Source organism: Manacus candei, unplaced genomic scaffold (assembly GCF_025592945.1).
Source record: "Manacus candei isolate 608988 ecotype Guabito, Panama unplaced genomic scaffold, ASM2559294v1 h1tg000028l, whole genome shotgun sequence".
NCBI classification, from domain to species: domain Eukaryota; kingdom Metazoa; phylum Chordata; class Aves; order Passeriformes; family Pipridae; genus Manacus; species Manacus candei.
The window spans coordinates 43,565,648-43,586,780 of NW_026138076.1; the positions used below are offsets into that span (position 1 = coordinate 43,565,648).

Below are 21,133 nucleotides of genomic sequence, written 5' to 3' on the forward strand. Positions count from 1 at the left end.
ATGCATGAATTCCCACCACCCATTAATCTCAAAGCACAAGCACTTACGCAGCAATAATGGTGTTTTAATGTCCTGGCAAAAACGGGGAAAAACGGTTAGCAGAATCTGGGAGTGACTGTCAGGAAACGAAGATAAAGACCGCGCTTGGAGAACAGCAAGAACAAGGAAGGGACAGGAAAAAAGAAGTCAGAAGTTACGAAGCATAGCTCTCCAAGCCAAATGGGAGTTCAGCTACCACCTGTTTCCAAAAGCCATGTTTTCCCATTCATCTCCATGCAATATCCCTCATAACAATGGCAGATCTGTGGCTGACTAAATACAAAACTCTCCTACATTACACACCCAGCCAGAGACCTCAGTAAAACCACAGTGGGCTTCACCTCCACTGTGGCACTTTGGCAAGGTGTTACAGGTTCAACATGTAACTTCAGCACATATATTACACTGCACCTCCAGAGCCCGGTGTAACGGGGCACCCAGGCACAAGGGAACACTCACTCCTGGTCAGCAGATACCTCCACAATATTTTAAATAGTTAGAGCAGCACTTTGAGCTTGTGAAGGACTGAATATTTCTGTCAGCTCTGTCAAACTGACTACAGCCCTAATGCTTGCAAGAAAACTGCCCAGTTCCCTGTTAGGCTATTGACCAAGAATAGCTGGTTTTTCCTGAAGAAGAGTACTCTCTGGACAAAAAGAGAAGCATTTTGTTTCTACTGTCTCCAACTTGATTAAGCCACTGTTTCAGATTTTTTTTTCCCAGTTACATGAGCAAAGAGATTTTTATCTCATCCAAACACAACTGAAGAGCAATCCAGAATTTGGGTTTACAGTTCGTAACCTTTTGCTCACTTTCCCAAATACAAAACACTCATAAGATAACTTAAACACCCCAACCCCAGCTTTCCAACCCCTTAAACTACTTGGTAGCACTCAGCTAAAATGTATATTTTAGTCAGACACCTTTTGAAAGTTCTATTTTTCTCTTGCATAACTCATTGAAGTGGACATATGAATGTGAACATAATCTGAAGCTGCACTAGGGGAGGTTTAGGTTGCACATTAGGAGGAATTTCTTCCCCAATAAAGGTTAAGCATTGGAATGGGCTGCCCAGGGAGGTGGTGGAGTCACTGTCTGTGAGGGTCTTTAAGAAAAGACTGGATGTGGCACTTAGTGGCCTAGTTGACATGGTGGTGGTTCAGTCATAGGTCGGACTCGATGATCTCAGAGGTCTTTTCCAATCTAATAAATTCTGTGATTTTGTGATTCTTTGAAGCGACAGGATATTTAAAAATACTCGTTTTTTAATATAGTATAAATGGTCCAAATGAGAATGTTCTCAAACTCAGTAATTGTTTTCAATATTAAACCAAAATTAGTTAGAACGTGCAATTTAGCATTACAGTAAGAGCCCAGTTGTTGCTCAGTCTGACAGAAGTAGATGTCTTTCAGAAATCCTAATTTTCAGTGTTTTGGAATACTGAATGTAAGCAACTAATGCAGACATATGCAGACAGCTAGCAGTAAAAGGACACATGACTGTTTTACTATTCCACTTCTACTTAAAATCAAATTGTTAAGAATTTTCCTCAATTTCAAATTTTTAAGGGAACTGTTTTTCCAGTACTGAGTACCTTTGTTCAAGTTTTTGCTGCATAAATACATACATTATGGGTATTATCCCTGCCATTCACATGATTTCCAAGTTAAAACTAACACACCAAAGGGAAATATTTAGCATCAAGATATGCACTGTGCACTGTAGATCCAAGACAAATGCCATTTCCATTCACAGAAAAACAATTTTGCAATGACCTTATTTCCACCACAGTTCTGTGTGTCCTGGCCACTCTACACAAAGCTTCACAGTTTATGAAATGCCTAACAGTGATGGACTTCCCACTTTTAAACCATGAAAGTCCACCCATGCCTGCAGTGCTTTTCTACAGCTCTACACCCTCACGAACAGCGGGAGACTTGGAGACTAGTGACGATACATCCAAGCACAGCTCATCTTAGCCCCTGGAAGTATTCCCTGATAATAAACTTGCACTAAGTAAAATTAAGCACAGAAGTATCAAAAAGAGGTTTGGCCTTTGAGGAGGAGGTAGAGAGAATGGATTGCACCTTAAAAACAAAAGAAGCGAGGCAGAGGGTAGCAGGTAAGCAAACTGCGCTTGCAGAACAGCTGATAGGAAAATTTCACATAAAATTAAACAGGGCTATCAAAGCTTTAAACTGAAGGGGTTATATTCTGCTGTCTAAATTCAAAGTCTTTCCAAAAGGCAACAATTGCGGGAGATTCTAAATGCAGTATTATTTTCTGGGGGATGAAGAAACAAAAGCGATAAAGCGAAATAATAATTTGGAAATACTACCAGTACTGCTGCTGCTATAATGGCAGAACGGTTTTTGTGCACAGACTGCAATTAATCCTTTTTGGTTACCTTGCAATGTTTCATATGAATTCATTGATCTGCACAGTCCAGTAAACAACAAATTAATTGAGGGATAGTGGGCACCCAGATGATACCAGGTATATACTAAGACTATACCTCTGTACAGTGATAAAACATTTACACAAGTGAGGCATTCACCACGTGAAAGGGAGAACTGTTCATTAATGCTTTCATCCAGATAAAGTGCAGAGGAAGAATCTGACATGTGCAAACAGCCACTTTTGCTTATTCAAGCTGATGAGTCACATGATTAATTGCCACACTTCGCATTGTTCAGATAAGGTGTAAAGGCACAAACAAGGAAGAACCTACCAGGACTCTCTACCCGCTTGTAGTGGTAGGGATTGATGCAAACCTCCTTCTGTTTTGAGCCGAAGGGAAACTCGCAGCATTCCAGTGGTTTCAGTTCGTGGTGGCTCTGCAGGTCCGGCCAGCGCCACACTCTGCAGTAAATGACGTGCGGGAGCCCCTTCCGGTGCGACACCTGGAGCCTGCCGTCCAAGGAACGAGGAATTGTCACACAGTTGCTGGGCTGACCAGGACAGCTTAACGCTTTTTCCAGCTCCTCCATAGCACCTTTCTTCTTCTTCAGTTTTTTCACTAAGGCGTCAACAGCTTTCTCTGCCCATTTTTCTTCTTCGTCCCCTTGCTTCCATCCCAACAGCCTCTTCACTGCTGGGCTGGTGAAGGAGAATAAACTTGTCACATTCATGGTGACCCCACTGTGTTGATGCCACAGAACCAAGCAGGAGAGACTGTCCTGTTCTTCCACCACCACCAGGGTACAGCAGACTGTTCAGTAGTCAAAAACAGCCTGTATCAAATAATTCCGGTCCTTTCTCCTTTTCAATCCTCCAGTCCCAGGAAGGCAGTGCTGACATTCCCCCTTGATGGACGTGACCTTCTCATTCTTCTAAATTCTTCTGGTCAACAACCTGCAGGAGAACATCAGAGGGAGAGAACAAAAGGATTTTACCTTTTAAGTTATCATACAGCTGTTAAAAACATCCCCCAACTCAACCCAACCCACAAGAGTGGTGTGACCAAAAACCAACCAACACCAAAACAACCAGCAACAAAGTGTTGACAGCCTCCAGAGCTGGATTTGAGGCACATCTGATGAAGACTCAAGCAGCAGGGTCTGCTGCTGAACCCTGTATATCCCTCTCTCCAAAACAGCCCCGAATAAATGATGTGATGACCCTGGAAAATAATGACGCATTATAAACAAAACCAAAAGAGGTTGAGGGGGAGGTTTAGTAAGAGGAGAGGGTAAAGGGTGAAGGTGCAGGGTGAGACAAGTCCCCATCAGCTCAGCTCCCTCATCCAGTTTGCTCTGTGGCCTCAGTGATTTTTGTGCCACATAGCAAGGGGGACAGCAAGTGTGTTTGCCAGCTCCAAACAATACTTCTCTTGGTGCCCAAGCAGGGCATCAGCTAGTACTGTGAGAAGCTCCATAGAAAAAGCCAGAACACAAGAAGACATGACTGTATTCCCACACACACTCTATAAAAGGGCAAGAATCCTATATGAAAAATGTCGTCCACATTAAATCTAGCCTAAAACAGTCCCTCAATTTCATTTTTCCCTGTTAAGTGGGAAGGGTACTCCCCTCTGCCTGTCAGCTGTTGCAACCTTAACCAGCGAAACATCCCAAGGAACCAGTGCAAGATCACTAGTGCTTTTTTTATTATTTATTTTAGAGAGCAGATGGAAGCAATATGCCCCAAGAGCAATGTGCTACCCAGCTCTCTCCAAACTACCAGTCATGCAGTTCAAAAATCACTGCACTAGACTTGAGCATAGCAGGATCTGAAACAAAAACAGTGCAGTTTCACCTCTGACTTACTTTGGGGAACAAAGAAAAAAAAAAAAAAAGAAAGAATGAAACTAGAAAGATCCTTGCCCTCATCTCACATGAGGAAAAAACCTGGATGTCCCCACCCCACCAAACAGCCCTGACAGCTCACAAGCAGACTGTGAGGGAATGCTATCATGAACTTCACCAATTACATCCTGACCCTTCCTGTTGCAATGTCTGCCTGATGTTCTCAAGGACACGAGAAGGAGTGGGAAGGACGCGAAGGAGTGGGAAGGACGAGAAGTCCTGATAAGAGGATTTTAGACAGCACAGTGGTCCTTGAGCTGGGAGACGTGGAATGGGACTGAAGTGATGGTGAAGAGGGGGAGGAATTCCACACAGGAAGAAGTCCCTGCTGTGAGCAGCAAGTTTTGTACTTGCCCACACTGGAAGCAGGCAAAAGGCTCTGCCAGGGCAAGCAGAAGAGACCCAGCAGTGGCAGGGAGGGGAAAATGAGACAAAGAGCACTACAGCACTCATTTTCAAATAGATAGACAAGACAGGAAACATATCCTGGACTGGATACCCACAGGTTGCAGAGGAAGGGGGAAGGGGAAAAGGATATGAATGTTTTCATTGCCATCAGAATGACAGAAAAAACCCCAACCAAGCAGCAACCTATACACACAGAGAATAGAAAGTGTCAGCACACCCACCTCAGACAGGATTTCATAGTTACACTAAGAAATTATTGCAGAACTTAAAATTGCAAATGCTATGGCACACTTACTCTCTTGACTGTCATGCATTGTAATGGTTTCATAGTATACCACTATATTTGAAGCACTTTAAGCTGAAAACCATCTACTTGGTTCAAATTAATTTGTCATTAAAACAGTTATCTAATTGCAGAGATTCAGTTTTATTGGGCTCAATACATAAACTACATTTATGTGAATAATGATTATGGACTGAGACACAGGCTATGTCTACCTGCACTTCATACTGGTACTTCCCATTTTTTATGCTAAGAATTGTACTTGAAATAACAATGTCAATGCAATGGAAGATTTGCATGAGCCTGCAGCAAATTTAAGAATTTGTTTTGTTACCTAAGCATGAGCCATACTGTTAAATAAGCTGAAACTCCATTACTGTCATTGACTGTACTCCAGGTATACTTTATTCTTACATACACTGTAAAGTACTCTATTAAAGGGCTGTGCTAATCTAAGAACTGAATTACCAGAACTTCAGTGTATGTGCTTTAAATATGTTTGTAAGTAACTGAGTTATTCTCAACTCATATATACTCTGTATCTTAATCAATATTCTAAATATAATTTTTCACTATTTTTCAAACAAAAGATACAAGTTCCACACACAAAAGTTACAAGTTCCTGTAGTATATCACCAAGTAAAGCTTTCTACTTCACCTCCATCCAAATGAAAATCTTAAAAAAAGATTCAAAAGGCTTGAGTTAAAGGCCTAGTAAAGAAGAAAGTACAAAATTTAAATTTTGACCCAAACTTATTTCAACATTGATAATGTTTGCAGATGTGGTTCTACCTAGGCCTGACCCATTTTCACCAAGCTGTGAAAAAGACTGTATGTTTATATCAGTGCCTGAAAACACAACCCTAAAACGAGCTCTGCAAAGACTAAGACGACATTTAGATGCAGCCCCAAGAAGTCAGGCCAAAGATTTTTCCAAAGTCTTTGGATCAAATCCTGCAACACACACACGTCCCACGATCAGGCGCTCCAAAACACACTTCACCATCACCATCACAGGTATTATCTCAACAGCTGGCACCTCTGTGGCAACAACTGCTGGGAGCAGGAGGAGCAGCATTAGCTCGCAGGGTATGCTTGGAAGCAACAGAGCTCATCAGGAGCCAGCCGGCCACCAGCCTCCAGCCCAGAGACTCCTGCTCAAGTCCCGCCTGCCCCAACAAAGCCTGAGCACGCTCCAAGCCCTGAACAAGGCACGAGATAAGGAAAGGGGGAGAAAACTCACAGGCTGTTGTACACTAGTCACACTAAGCTCCAACACCGGTAGTAAGCTAAAAAAGAAGAAAAAAAAAATAGAGAAAGCAATGTATGTGGAGATTTTCGTTTCCAAGAAGCAGAGAGCCCGTCCGCAGGGCTGAGCCCTTGCCAGTACATTCCGTTTCCCTTTCTGCCACACTTGGTTTCTGCACTGCATCATTTCCTGTATTACTTCTGCACAAAGTGGTCTTATCAGCTGGAAGTGCAAAATAAAGATTAAACCACGAGTCAGCAGATGACACAGTCTGCGTCCTTCTTCCCCAAATACACGTGCACGTTCTGGGAAAGCGGGAGTTAGTATTTCCAATAGCTGAGTGACCACCAGCCCTTGAAGGGTGTGTTTATTCACAAGGTAGGGACAAAACAGAAACTTAAGCCAAATGACAGGACACTCTCCAAAAGGCAGCCCGGAATCAGTTTAGAGGAAATTGAGTTGTTACCCACTTATCAGTCACACTTTACACATCAAAACCCATGCACTTTTTATTATGTGTTCTGTCTGCTGATGGATGAGTTGGAATCAACAAATTTCTTTTAAATCCCAGTGCTGCTTTATTTGTCTTCCTTCACTGCTGTGCAGTGTTTAAAGATTTGTGTCATCTTTGGACTAACTTACAGACCTGCACAAAGCTTATGAGAAACCTATAAAAAATAAGTGAACATTTTATATATATATATATATATATATATATATATATATATACATATATACACATGTTTAGCCTACTTTATACTTAAACAAACACATTTAGGCAAAATGCTTAAGACTGAAATTCTATTTTTCTAGCCCTCAAAACTCGGTCATCAACATTAAGCAGACAGTAAAATATTCAGTGAGACTGTTTTCGAATTCCCACAGAAGATCCCATAGGAAACTGTCCCACTTTGCATAAATGACTGTTTTTAGTGGGTGGAGAAAAGGTTAGGACAATTAGATGATCTTCTCCCAGAGGGGTGGGGGGGGAGCAAAACAACTTCTAGCCCAAGTTTCAGGCAAACAAGTGGCTCTAACTCTTCTACTAATTTCATTATTTGTATTACAGGCTCAGTGATGCAGGCAAAAAGGATCCTATTAAATATTCCTAATATATGCTTAATACAGTTAGACATAAAAAGGGGCAGGAACCACAGTGAAGAGAATCTACATAATTGTTAATAGAGAAAAACATCTAGTCTATGACTACATTTTAAAAATTCAATTTATCTTATTTTAGTCAACATACCTCCTCTCAGTGTCTATTACTTAGTAACAATATAAAGAAATAAAAAGCAGAGGGATTTTAATCTGCTTCTTTAAAAATATTTAGTAATTTACCTGCTCTGAAAGACACATATTTTCGGCAACTCATGTATTCAGTACAATATTCAGAACTTTAGGTGGAAGAAAAAAAACAACAGATTTTGGCAGAGAAGCCAGGGAGCTATCACTTTATTCCTGCAAGAACTATTTCCTTGTATTACTAAAAAGCATGCAGTCTAAGCAGTTGTAATGCTAGAATGTGTAACAACATATTGTGCATTAACTTCCTCTAGCTCCCTATTCTTGGAGCAAGCAGCAAAAAGTTTCGATTTCTTTTCTCAAGTAATGTGACTTGTAAAACAAGAAGTCCAAAGTCTTCTGCTGAATTACCCTGTTTTTAATCAACAAGTTCTTTCTTTGCACCTCCTTATGGCAGGGATCAGATCTTGCTCAGCTTGGAAAAATGCACTGAAACCTGGTAGAAACCTCAGTGACATTACAATACACATGTAAAAAGAAAACAAGTTTCATTTAAGAGTGCTGTAGAGCTCATTAGAGAGTTTATACAGAACCTGAATTGGCTTTCCTTGTAGTTCAGCAAAGCACAGGGAGAAAAAGAAAAAAAAAATTAACTCTTTTATATGCCTTCTCGGCACGGTAGAAAGAATTCCAGAAAAAATATGCAATCCTGTGTTAATTTCTGATATATAACATATTATTTGAGGAAAGAGGAGCACACTGGGTGTTGAAAATACTTCATTATACCTAACAGAGTAGGCAGCTTTTTTCCTGACACTGCATTAGACTCCCTTACTTGGGCCCAGCAAGAGCAGGGAGGATACCTCCCGCCTGTTCTGCCAAGTAACCTGTGTCTTGGATCCCGAGAGACAGCCCAAAACACCCAGTCTGTCCACCACTCATGCTATTTGGCTGAGGGATTGCCCTTCCAAGAAAACCTCCTACATATCATTGTGCAGCCCACAGAGAAAATCCTGTCAGATACCTACCTGCACCCTTTTTTAGTTCAGGGGGTGGTGGGAGGGTAAGAGTGTCCCACAAAGAGCAGGGACTGCAGTGACTGCAACAGTAGCCCCAGCAGTTTCTCGTAAGAAATAATCTGTTCTCAGTGGGGCTGTGACATTTGCTTTAAGAAGAAGGACTTGAACAAGTTCTGACTTATTGGGTAAGTCAAATGAAATCCATGAGTTCTGAGTGTGAAACAAAAAGCAGATGCACCGCTCGCTCAAAATGAAACCGCAGGGGCAATGTAGAGTTTACCAATGGAGGGGAGGAGGGCAACAGTGACCCAAAAAAACAAAACCCCTACTGCTTTTTTAGTCCAGAGCATGAAGGAATAACCTCATACCATCAGTATCTGCCAGCTCCTTCCCAGTGCTCACCACAGTTCAAACCAAGAACACAGTGTTCGGCCAGTTATGACACTGAACCACAGAGTTTCTTCCTCTCACCTCCCCACTCAGCTCTGGGCAGACAAGGCCCTGATCCCTGCCCTTGAAGTCTCAATTATCACCATTACAAGAGTAAAACAATTGCAAATTCTTGAAGGTTTTCTGGACTTGAAGTTATCAGATCTGTAAGACTTTACGGTAACTTCACTGTTGCTTCTCCAGAAAAAATACCCGTTTTCCGTACACATTAGAAACCAAATCCTGCGTTACAGCACAATTAAAATGGCATAAAAACTTTCTGAGGAAATATATAATTGTGAGAAAAGCACACAGCAAAGTTGCTTTCCCAGTTTTGACACACATGCATCAACAATTAAATTTGCCCTTTTCCTGGTTAGGAACATTTCTTCCCAGTTGCCTTTGCAACTGTTTTGACATATTGAAAACCATACTCCTGAGAACAAATTTGAACACCACATCTTGCATGAGTTTTGTCTACACCTTCATTAAAATACAGCTCCACCTTGTTTACAAGAACCAACACCAACAAGCCTCTTAAGTGATCACCAGCTCCTCAAATCCTGCCTTTTTCACCAGGGATGAGAAATGGTAAATTTCTCTGGCACTGCTGAATTTCACTCATTCCTGCATTCAGATGCACCTGGGATTCCACCAAATCACAAACCACCAGCTCTTCCTTTAAAAAAGCCTGCTGGTCTCCTCATCGTCCTTATTTGACTTGCCAAGACTACACAAAAAAACTAAAACCAAGTTTGCCAAGATACTGGAAGCTGGATAAGCCTGGTGCACACCAGGGCTAGTAGAAGAAGGATAGATCAAAACACACACCCAGGTGTGCACAAATCCCTTCTGGTGTCGGAAAGCAGTTGGATTGAATCGGATGCGCTTTCAAAGATTATCTCTAAAACCGCAACTTAGTATTTTAACTGAAGTCAGGAAGGAACTGTAACTTGATGATTCAGTCAAAACTCTGGCACAGATGGGACTGCAAAACTATGAACTTCACTAAAATAACCTATAAGATGAATACAATGCTGTGAACCACAAAACTTACCAGTTTTCATGATGTGTTTTTTTCCCTAAATGCTATGAAGGAGGAGATTCTTAATTTTTCACTCTCTCCAAGCTGAAGGCCTCTTAAAGAAATCCTCAAATTATGACAAAACATTCAAAAGAAAAACATATCCAAACAAACAAGCTGTCAAGAGACAGAATGGATTACGAGTCATCACAGTGGGTATTTCATTGTGCATCTTTGGGGCAGGTTTCTTGATTTCACTTTTGCTCTGTCCACATGTTGTCCCACCAGGAACTAGGAGCACTCTGGAGTGCAGGAGCAGCCAAGGAGCTCAGTCAGCATCATTAGATTACACAGACCAAATCCTGAAAAATGCAGAAGAACCTATAAGACCAGTCCAGAGCACTGGCTATAGCTTTGTGAACATGGGATATCCACAAGGATGACAGGACTAGTCCAGCTATTAAAATTAAGTTGGAAGTCCTTTTATAAAAGGTCAAAAAGCTGGGGGAAACAGATTTTTTCCCCCCCTTTCATCATAAAACTCCTATGGAACTCCCTTTTTCCACAAAGACCATTCCCTTTCCTGACTTTTTGAACTGTCTTTAGAAAACAGGTGTTGTTTACAACAATAACAAACACACATCTGTGTGGGTGTGTTAATACACACAAAGGCAGGATAACTGAAACCTCTTCCTATATTTAGATCTGTCTGGTCAGCTCTAATTGCATAATTTAATCAAAACCCTCTCCAACGGAAACACATCCATATTCATCACAGGCATCAAAGGAAACATCTTTACAAACTATATCCTTTTACAAACCAACACATGGTCCCACGCCACTTGTCCAATTGTTGAATTCCTCCTTTGGGAAGGGCACGGAATTTTATTTCTTTTTATCAGCTGAAAAAAGCATTTCCCTCCAATTCATCAGCACAGGGCGGGAGGAACTTCCTTCACAGGTGAGATGGGGAAAATTTACTGACATGTCACTTTCAGGGATTTTTGTTTTTTAAAAGGAGTTATAGCGTACATCTGCAGCACAAAGGAAAACCTTTAAAACAAAAATAAGAAAAATGCCCATCACCACTCAGGCATCAAAATTTTTGAGTAAAAGCTCATAAAATGCAAGATGTGTTTTGTCTTCGGAGAACGGCACAGTCTAGCACAGACTGCATGAATTCAGAAAGGAGTTTGTCAGCCCCAGCCAGAGCAGTACTACAACAGGGTGTTTTTTGAGGGAACCCCATCAAATGCACTCCAGTTATGCTAAGCTAAGGCAAGTCACTGCACCTCCAAATGATTCATTTTACCCATACAGTTACATCAGCTGCATTAAACCACTTCTAAAGACTGTGACCCAGACCTCATTTATCAGAGATTAAGTAAAGATGTTAAATGACAGCCCAAGAAACCCAGCTTTAAAGCGGAATCTTCCACAAAAGCAAGAGATGACAAAAAGTGAGAAGAAAAATTACTTATTTATTAATGAAGGAACTTCTGGGTCGAGCCTCAGCAAAGCAGAACAAACTGATGAAAATTAAACCAAAAAGGGAATGTCACTAAATTAAATAAATATTTTCACAGATTAGTCCCCCATACACCTGAAACAAGAACACCTCTTCAGTTTGCCAATATTGAAGACATTTCAATGCATTTTATGAGATTCATGCTTTACTTTTTTTAAAGGATTCCTCTATCTTTCCTGGTCTTTGTCTTATTTGCAAAAAACTAAGGAGCTATTTTTTGCCTTTACATGACCCTTAAAACACTGAATCGTCTTCATGTCTTTAAAATGTCTTTAAAATCCTAGATTTTGGGAAGTGTCCTGCAATTCACAACTACCATTCTGGACAGAGAAAGTGTTTTAAGATGACACAGCTTTCCAAGCCAAGTTTATACAACTCAGAAACAAACACCAATATTTGCCAGATTTCCACTGTCCAATGAAACATTATTTAGCTACAGCATGCCATTAGTGTCCTTCTGAAAACTGGGACTGGACTTCAGATGACACAAACTCCAGTGTGCTCCAGGTCCTCAGGACACTGAGCAGCAGCTGCAGGATCACTTCACAGCAGATACTTCCTGGCAGTTATCAGGAAGTACAGTTATCAGTACTTCTTGGTACTTATCAAGACACCCAAACTCACAAAGGGAGGGAGACAAGATCACAGTGTTTACAGATGCCCCTTCAGCTTACACACAGGACAGTTAAACTCTTGAAAGATTGCAATTTACAGGCAAATAGAAATTTATAGGGATCCTCATGAGATCAGGTCAAGGAAACCTTGATTTCATGTTTAAAATACAGCAGCAAACACAGAGGAAAGGTTGATCAAGGCCTCTACCGGCATGTGAGGTACAAGTCTGAGCTTGCCTACACTAAGAACTTGAATGGCCTTCAACTACACCCCAATATAATCCCAGGATGGGGTACAATTTCACCAATATTCAAACCTATACTTGTGGAGAATAAAGCTATTGATGCACAATTACAAAGACAGGGTCTCACTTTTACAAATGTTTTCATCCAATTACTCTACAGGCCCAAAGGAACAACTCTTGGTTCAACTGAAGACCAGGCATTAAGGATCCTCTGGACCAGCAGGCACACTTGGAAGAAAACAAGCATCACATATTATTGTGGTTGGAAGCCAACAACCTTCCAGATGACAATCAGTTCACCAGTGAAGTCTAAGAGCTCCGCTCTCGGAGCATTTTGATCCAAAGAAGTCGACTGACTGCAGCTGAATTTGCTGTCAGTGCAGCTCTGTCCTGCCATACCTAAGCCTGTAAAACCTTGTCTGCAGAAAGAGTATTGTCATGGAGAGCGCTGAGCTGCTGCTCAGGAGACACAGCTCCCTTTCCCTTTGGTCACACCACTTCCTCACATAACAAAACTCTTGAAAGGTACTGATTAAGAGGCAAGTATTAGACAAAAAAAGCCAGAGAGGTGGCCGCCAGCACAAAGGGTTTGCTGGCAGGATGGCACCAAGACCTTTCTGTAAAACCACATGCTGTTAGCCCAAGCAACACCACCATGCCACCAAGTCACTCGGCCCTGAGCAAGAGCCCATGACCACTGCAATGAGGGGACAGAGGGCAAAGGCACTGTGGCTGAGACTGGAGCATGTGCCAGTGCTACCGCTCTCACCACAGCCAGGGAAACATGTCTCCTAACCACTGCCCACAGGGAACGGGCCAAGCACAGGCCCAGAAGTCACAGACACACTTTTCCCCTTCTGAAAGGGCAAAACAAGGGTGCACACATCCGTGAGGAGCCAGAGAGATCCAAAAAACTGTGTGATGAGGCAAAAGCAGCTGTCACAGCCCTGTGCCAGAACATCTGCAGAATCTCACGTCAAACTGTTTTCTCATATGCCAGAGATCAAGGCTTTGGAGCATTTTGTACAAAGGCTTCAATCCACAGATAGAAACTGATAGTTAATACAGCAGTTGGGAACAGCATAGCTTGAAAGGAAGTGGGAGATATCCTCCTACATTGCTTACTGGGAATACGGAAGTTTTACAACACAAGAAAAAGGCTGTAATCTATCTGTCTGATCCCCTGGTTATCTCCAAGCTTTTTATGATTTTTGGAAGAGGAATCAAGCCACATAAAGAATTACTCACTACCCTTTCCTTATCTACAATTTATTTTTTTTTTATTAACAGAGCCTGTGTGATTCTGCATATGGAAATAAGGCAACTTATTACTCACTGCACCCTAATTTTCCAAGAGCAGTTTGAAGTTTCAAAATTCAGGTTTGGCTAAGTTGCAGCATTGCAACCTTGCAGCTGAGACACCAAAATACAGCATTTCCCAAAGAAACCATGCTCTGCAAGGTCAGCAGCAGGATAGCTAAAACAGCTATAATGCTTCCCAAATTTTCCACTGCTGCATGCTACTGAACAGTCATAGCTGTCCTACTAGAGAGGACAGACAGAAGGACTCCAAACTCCAAAGTCACAAAGTGAGACTGCAAGGGTGAACTTCCAGGACTTGCAGCTTTCCAAGACTACTTACTTTTCGGCTAAAAGCCGGTGTACAGAAAGAACACACCAAGATTTCAGACTCCTTGTCTTTAAGTCATTAAAGTAGATGCCTTTAATTCTGGGGATGAAACCAGTACTCCCCAGCTGCCGAGATAACAAGCCTTTAGGCTCAAACAACCTTGACTGCTGGCTGGCCTGGAAGATTGAGAGCCCTTGTGTCCCAAGTCAGGGGAAGCAAGAAGATAGGCAAAGGTGTGATGGAAAAAAAATCAGAAATATGAGATTTCAGCCAAAGCAGCCTGGTACCAGAAACTCCAAGTTCTCAGCCACTCCCGGTTCACAAACCACAGGAGATGCATCGGGTCTGACCATGAACAAGAGTCATAGCTGATAAACTTAGTAGGGACAAGGGCAAAGGGAACAGTCATTCAGTAAACTGTACTAAATAGCCTTGGAGTATTTATGCCAGTTATGGTGATGTTTTCTTTACAGAACAAAAAATTTCAAATAAGCCTGTAGCCAAGCCAGAGGAAAAAAAATGTTTCAAAAATTGCAGTTGGCCTCCCAGATTCTGGATAGTTCCTCAGCGGAGAGGAGGGCAACAAGGGAATTCAGCAAGTACCTTGTTCCAGCACTACCACTAGGGAAATACCTAAAGTTTGTACTTTAAATATGTGGATAGTCTAATTCCTTGAAGTTGAGGAATAGAAAGATGAAAGAAAACAAGAAAGGTTTTTAAACACGTTTACCATATGCTGTCAAAACAAATGCTTTCTAAATTTCCTTTGAGAAAAGTGGATTGAAAGCCAAAAATTTGAAAGAGATTTATGCAGTGGTGCTGAACCCAGGAAAGCTGTAAGCAGTGCATTGGCTCACAGCATGTATCAGCTTCAGGTGCCCTAGTTGTCTTCACTGGCAGTGATTTCTGGTAAACCCCAGTCTCTGCTTTTACAGAACAGTTTTTAATGGGTTTAATATTTACCTTTTCTCTGGTTTCTTGATAATGCTGCTAACAGTACATGGTCTGCCAGTTGTTTCAAGTTATTTCATCCTCTAAAGAGCAAAATAAACTTTCTACTACCAAGAAGTCAAACTTGGAGGACGCTCTTTTCCTCATGAGGAAGAACATTTATCCTGTCTCACACGGTGCACTAGGTGTGCTCTACTCATACGGTTGCATTAAACTAGAAAAACATTTCTAACACAGCTTGCAGCTTATACCAGCAAAACAGCACTTGACTAGAAGAGCTTGTTTAAGTGTTGCTGCCCATCCATCCTCCCTCACCCCCCATAAAATACACTGTATCATTAATCACTGTCGTTTTGCTGCCAATATAACTACACTGGGGCTTTGTGACTGACGTAACTCTTGGCAGTCTAACCTCACCATGCTAATCACCAACGTAAGTATCTGGGAAAAAAACCTGTAAATTAGACCTTTCCTTGGCAAGAGTATTAAGGAAGTCTTCATCTGGGAGTCCTGCAGCACTCTTTTATAACTGGCTACCTTGGCCCACAAGCAGATGAGCAGCCTCACAAGCTCGCTCCCACCCAAAGACAAAAGGTTTCCCTTTAGTCCGGTGTGCCAGCCTCAGTACTCCAACATAATTTCCCCTCTATTTGTCAGTCAATTCCCCTTCCTAACCTGGCAAAAACAACATCAACCAAAAAAACGTTCTGCGGGATTAGCTCAAAGCAGGATGAGCACTGAAGTCAGCCCGCCAGCAAACATGAAGAAATCATGGCTGGGGTTGGGAGAAACCCAACTATTAAGAGTTCTCTCTATCTTGTGGAGCTGCCACCCCTGAATTTTGATGATATCCAGGTCAAAGATTAGCTCACACTCAGACACGAGTACTTCAGCTGATCTGCAAAACCCAGTCTCATTCCTGAAGCAAGGAGCTCTGACCTGGCCAGTTCTGAATAACCAAACACTCCAGCAAGCACTTCAACCCCCCCTCTGCCGCCACTGCCTTCTGCTCTAGCAACTAGACAGCAGACTTTGGAAAAAAGAAGAGTGATTTCATATCCATCTATCCAAAAATATCACACAGTGCAGAGTTTTAAGCTGAGAGCATTTTTAAAATATTTCCCAGATGAAATAAAATACGACACATTACAGAAACTGTAATTACATTATCTTAAGTTTTTAAGCTAATAAAGACAAAGACTTTTCCTTTGGCCACTACATCCAAGTGAAAGCACTTAACACTGACACTAGCATGGATAATAAAGGGCCTGTTATTAAATATGCCAGACTGTAAAGCCAGCAGAGGGCAAAAATGAAAAACGGGAAACTGTAATAGTCGAGATGTTAACCTATAGGTAAGCCAGGTTTTACAAGTCATTCAGCCAGGTCAAACTTCACATTTTTCAAATCACTGTAGTTAGTCACTGCATTCACCAGGTAGTTAGCAGAACAATTAGGACAAAGACATAACCATTGTCTTTTTTATCTACCTCTCTACATCTCTCTATCTCTCTCCTCAAAAGCAGAAGTGTCTGACAAGAGAAAAGATTGTGTGAAGAAAGATGAAATTCCGGTCCTGAACGTTGGAGATTTATGATAAGACCTTAGTAGAGCCACTCAAGTTGGGTCTATGTCTCCCTCACCTCCCTCTTCCTTCCCTGTGCAGGGAAGCACATGCTTTAAACGTGTTTGAGATTCCTGAAAGACCACACATTTGAAATTAAACCAGTGTAAACGCATTACACATATAACAATCCCTGAAGCCATCATGTGGTCAGGCCTCTGAGGTTTAGATAAATTTCAAACCTGCTTTCTTTGCTTTTGTGACTAAACTACAGCTCAGTTGTCATATAACTGGAAAAATAGAGGAGTCACCCAGATACAGTCCTGGGCAACCTACGTGGCCATGAGCTGAGGGCTGGACCAAATGACCTGCAGGGGTCCTTTCCAGTCTGAACCATACCGTGATTCTGTGAAGTTCTCTAAAGAACCACCTGCCAATCGTTTGGAAACAAGAATGTGGTTCACATCAGAAAAGCAACCGGTTCAAAAAAACTGGATAGAACTCTGCTTGCCTCAGCACAACTACAAAATCACATCAAGTGCTACTGGGGTAGGGAATGAGCTCTATTTGCTATGTATAGGCAGAGGCATAAGAAAACTTGCTTTTCCCCCTGATTTTGACCACTTAAAAGAATCCAGAAGCCTTCTGAGTTGCATCACTCTTCCTTCCTTCATGCCTGTACCCTTGAAGTTCAGCTTCATGTACAGCTCCGTTACACTAAAATGCAAGTCCTCATCACTGTCACCTTGCTTCACAAACAGCTCTGGTAAGAAGCCACTTTTCCACCCCCCTTTTCACTGCTTGGGAGCTACTGAAAGATTCTGATCTACAGAGGTTCCCATACCATGCTCATCACTAGAGCACCAGATACCTTCAGCAACCATGACTAACCCCTGTCATGTTCACGTACTGTTTGTCTCCCAGCCTATCTGCAAAGGCCAGATGGATTATTTTATCTTACAGGGAGTAAGGTCAACAGAAAAAAAAAAATTAATCAGACAACGTGTAATTATACTAACCTAAATAAAGCCCTTCCTAGGTTAAAATAAAACCAAACCTGCCTTCCTGGAAGTATATTTCAGCCAGGAAACCATAACAGTGGTAAAAATACGTCAAATTTCACAACAGAGCATTTGGATATCAAGAGAAAGACCCTTCGTCCAATAGGACTATGTTTTATTGATAAGCCATTAGTAACTTTTCAGGACCTGTGAGCAGCATCTACACTCATAAGCAGGTGCTGGCAGCCTAACTTGAAAGTAACTTTCTTGTTTCGTGTAAGACAGCTCAGAAAACCTTGAAAATAAACCAAGTGGCCAATAGTGAGCAAGAGTGTTCTGCCAACCTTTTTGTCCTACCAAAACACTGGCAGAGTTTGTTTTGCAACATCTTGGGAGGGCTAGAAAGAAAAGGGCAAGGAGTTAAAAAACAACAAAGAATAAAAAACCCCAATCTGTACGTTTTTTGCTATTCCTCAGCTTTATAAATTACAGGGACACCACAGAGAATTAAATCATCAACCAAAAGAGCAGGAGATGTCAGTTCTACACCACTTTCCACCCCTTCTCTTACACACACTACCACATTTGTCTTGAGAAAATTTCTGAGAGCCCTCTCTTCCCTGCCTCAGAAAATACAGCGAGTTACAAGCCACATACTTTGTTCCTCAACAGGTCAGTTGAATTACTAGTAAGATACATGTAAAACAACAAGGGCACTTGATTAAGTTCTCCCACATCAACATTCAAATGCAACCTAACAGATACAAAGGTGTAATATATTGGTAGAATAAAGTCAAATATGCAGCTCATTAAGAGCATCTGACCGAACAGCAGATGTTTCCTCCTCCTCTCATCCTTAGGAACACATTTCAGTGGAAGCCACAATTTGTTGCAACGTGATTCTCCAGTTACGTACCTCATCTTTAGCCAAAACTGATTTTATGCTTTTAAGCATTTAAACAGCTTTTATGTATTTATATATAAACAGTTATTACATACACAAACCTTGACAAATTTACAGGTTCTTCTTAACTACATATAAGTTCTCCTTTGTCTGATCCAAATAATTTAACTTTCAACAGTGGCTATTATTTTAGGTATTCACATGTGCACATATAGCATACCTATCCACTCTGAATAATCCTACATACTTTAGGATATCTTAAAGAATCTTATACTGTGGTTTCAACAGACAGAATGCTGCTATTATTTTCAATGCCTTAAAATGCTTGAAATCAGAAGTCTGAACTTATTTACAAAAAAAATACCCTCAGTAAACCAATCTTTCATGTAAACACAGAAGAATGAGATACCAATTAGCAAATATTGAACAAAGCGGAGAAGAAAAGTAAAAATATCATCAACTATGGTCACTACGTGCCCCAAGCAATCTGAACTTACAGGATTCTCTGAACTCATGGAAAACTTTTCAACCTGCTACAGAAGTGTCAAGTATTAGCCCTGTGTGCACACATGCTTTTTTTGCTTTCATTTACTTACACATTAAACACGTACATCAGTCTTGCAACCTCTGTAGAAGAAACTCTGTAATGAAATCCAAGCTCTACTCAGGGATGAAATCTGTATTGAGAGGACATGTTTTCAGCTTCCCCTCAAACAGTAGTTCCAAGTAATGAAAGAAGGTCTGTCAGTCAAATCTGGAGGGCAGACGTGATTATGACACCCGTGCTGGGGACAGACACGAGGAGACAGCAAAAACTCTCATGATTCTGTCTACAATCACTTCAGCAGCGTAAAAATTTTTAATGGATATCTTATTTCCATGTTCCTCGATATTGGATTGATAGTCCATATATCACTTTGATCTGGATTGGCATTTTAATGATTTTAATGACAAAAACTTGCAAGTTATATACTTCTGAATACCACTAAGTGCTATAATTCAGACTGTCCGTACCGACTTACTCAGACAGGCTCATCTGCTGCCATGTTGGGAAGAGTGTTCCCTTTTTAAGCACAAAAATATGAAATAATGCTTCAGAAATCACTGGTGAACCACATTAATGATTTGCTTACATGCCAAGTCAACATAATAGTTGGTTTTGGATGATACTGCTTTGAACAGTGCCTAAATATAATGACTTATATAAAGGCATGTTTAAAAATAATTTGTTTTCCTCCTTGTACTCCAGACTTTGCCTGTGCATGCTAGGGAAAGGGTGGGGGAAGAACTAAATGAGGAAGGCTGGTGACATCTGTTCTAGTATCACTCTCCCAAGTGGATAATCTATATGAAAATAAAAGTGACATATAGTCCAAAATCATTACAGAGCTACAACAGAATGACTGAATTGTGCAAGTGTCCAGAATAGCTCTACTGGTCAGGTTCTCTGCACTGGCAAGTCTAGAGGGGGGGGAAAAAAGCTTCAACTCTTGATCTAAACTCAGTTTCTACAGAGTCTCCCAAGACACCAGGAGAGTATAACTGAGCAAAAAAAACCCTACTTGCAGAAAACCCTTTCTCATGCAATGCCAGCTCAGTCCAGCTTCTGTGCCACACACACAGGACAGCTGTCAGGGCTGTGGTCACACAGCCCCACAACCCTTCCATCAGAGTAATCCTAATGCCAAAGTACCCAATCCACATCCTCCAAATAAAAGAAATAACGAAAATGGACCCATCTCCACAGCTCAGCAGAGTTCAGCATTACCTGCATCGAACACTTGACTTCAAAGGGGCTAATTAGGAGTAGTATGTTCAACCTTTGTTCCTACTGAATTAGGAGGAACTTTCAATGCCAACACATGCAGGCATCAAACGGATGCAGGGAGAGATCCTGTACAATCTGGGTTCACTCTAGAAAACATTTTTATTCCTTGAAATTAGCCTATTTTATTAAATGTTTGCCTTCTCTATAGCTTTAAAAAACAAAAGTGTCCCCCACTCAAATACACAGGCGAACCAAAAAGCCTCTGTAATGCAAATGAACATTTGTCTGAGGAGCAGGATAGGGATCTTTGTGGCAGCCATTAGCCAGCCAAGAGCATCCTCCTCCTCACCTCTAAGTCCACCCTCTGCAATGCCCTTCACAAAAGGTACAATCTAACATTATCTCCGGTTATTTTGAATCCTGAAACATAGAAACATTTTAACAGAAATAGTTACACACCAGCCTGCAGGGACACAACTCTATAAATTAAAACGCATAAATTTAAAATAACCTCTTTCCCATCCCAAGCAAAAACCTCTGATCTAAAAGACAAATTCTCTATGCTGTTCTACAGTTATACCATCATGGCTTGAGCATAACAGCTCGAGAACTGCAAGACAGCTGTGTAGGTGAGCCTTTAGGTCACCAGCATTTCAAGCCTCACTTGCCAACTTGGGATTTATGTTTCAAACTCGAATTTTCCATTCAGTTAATTTCAAAGATAAATTTCTAGGAAGTGCATATCATCTTTTAATTATTGACTGGTATGTGTTCAATTTTTTGCTATACACAGAAGAAAGGTCAGTGAAGAATACTAGTCTGCTGTTACTACTGGGAAATCAGTTGAGTCTTTAAGGGCAGAACAGACCCTTCACCACTCTGAAAGCACAACTGGGTGAGTTTGTCATGAAAATCTAAACCAGA

At 41.3% G+C, this 21,133-nt stretch overlaps 1 protein-coding gene across 4 annotated transcripts in view; it reads right to left on the reverse strand.

Annotated features, from left to right (window-relative positions):
* Positions 1-21,133, reverse strand: part of SMAD1 (SMAD family member 1) — a 48,083-nt gene that overhangs the window by 22,579 nt on the left and 4,371 nt on the right. For 3 of the 4 annotated variants that reach the window (XM_051790961.1, XM_051790964.1, XM_051790962.1), the window contains exon 2: positions 2,772-3,394. In XM_051790961.1, the coding sequence (XP_051646921.1) occupies positions 2,772-3,171 (400 nt within the window). In that variant the 5' untranslated portion in view covers positions 3,172-3,394. Of the gene's footprint in view, positions 1-2,771; positions 3,395-6,281; positions 6,956-21,133 lie in introns of those variants that run through there. The other variant, XM_051790963.1, reaches the window with a different exon arrangement.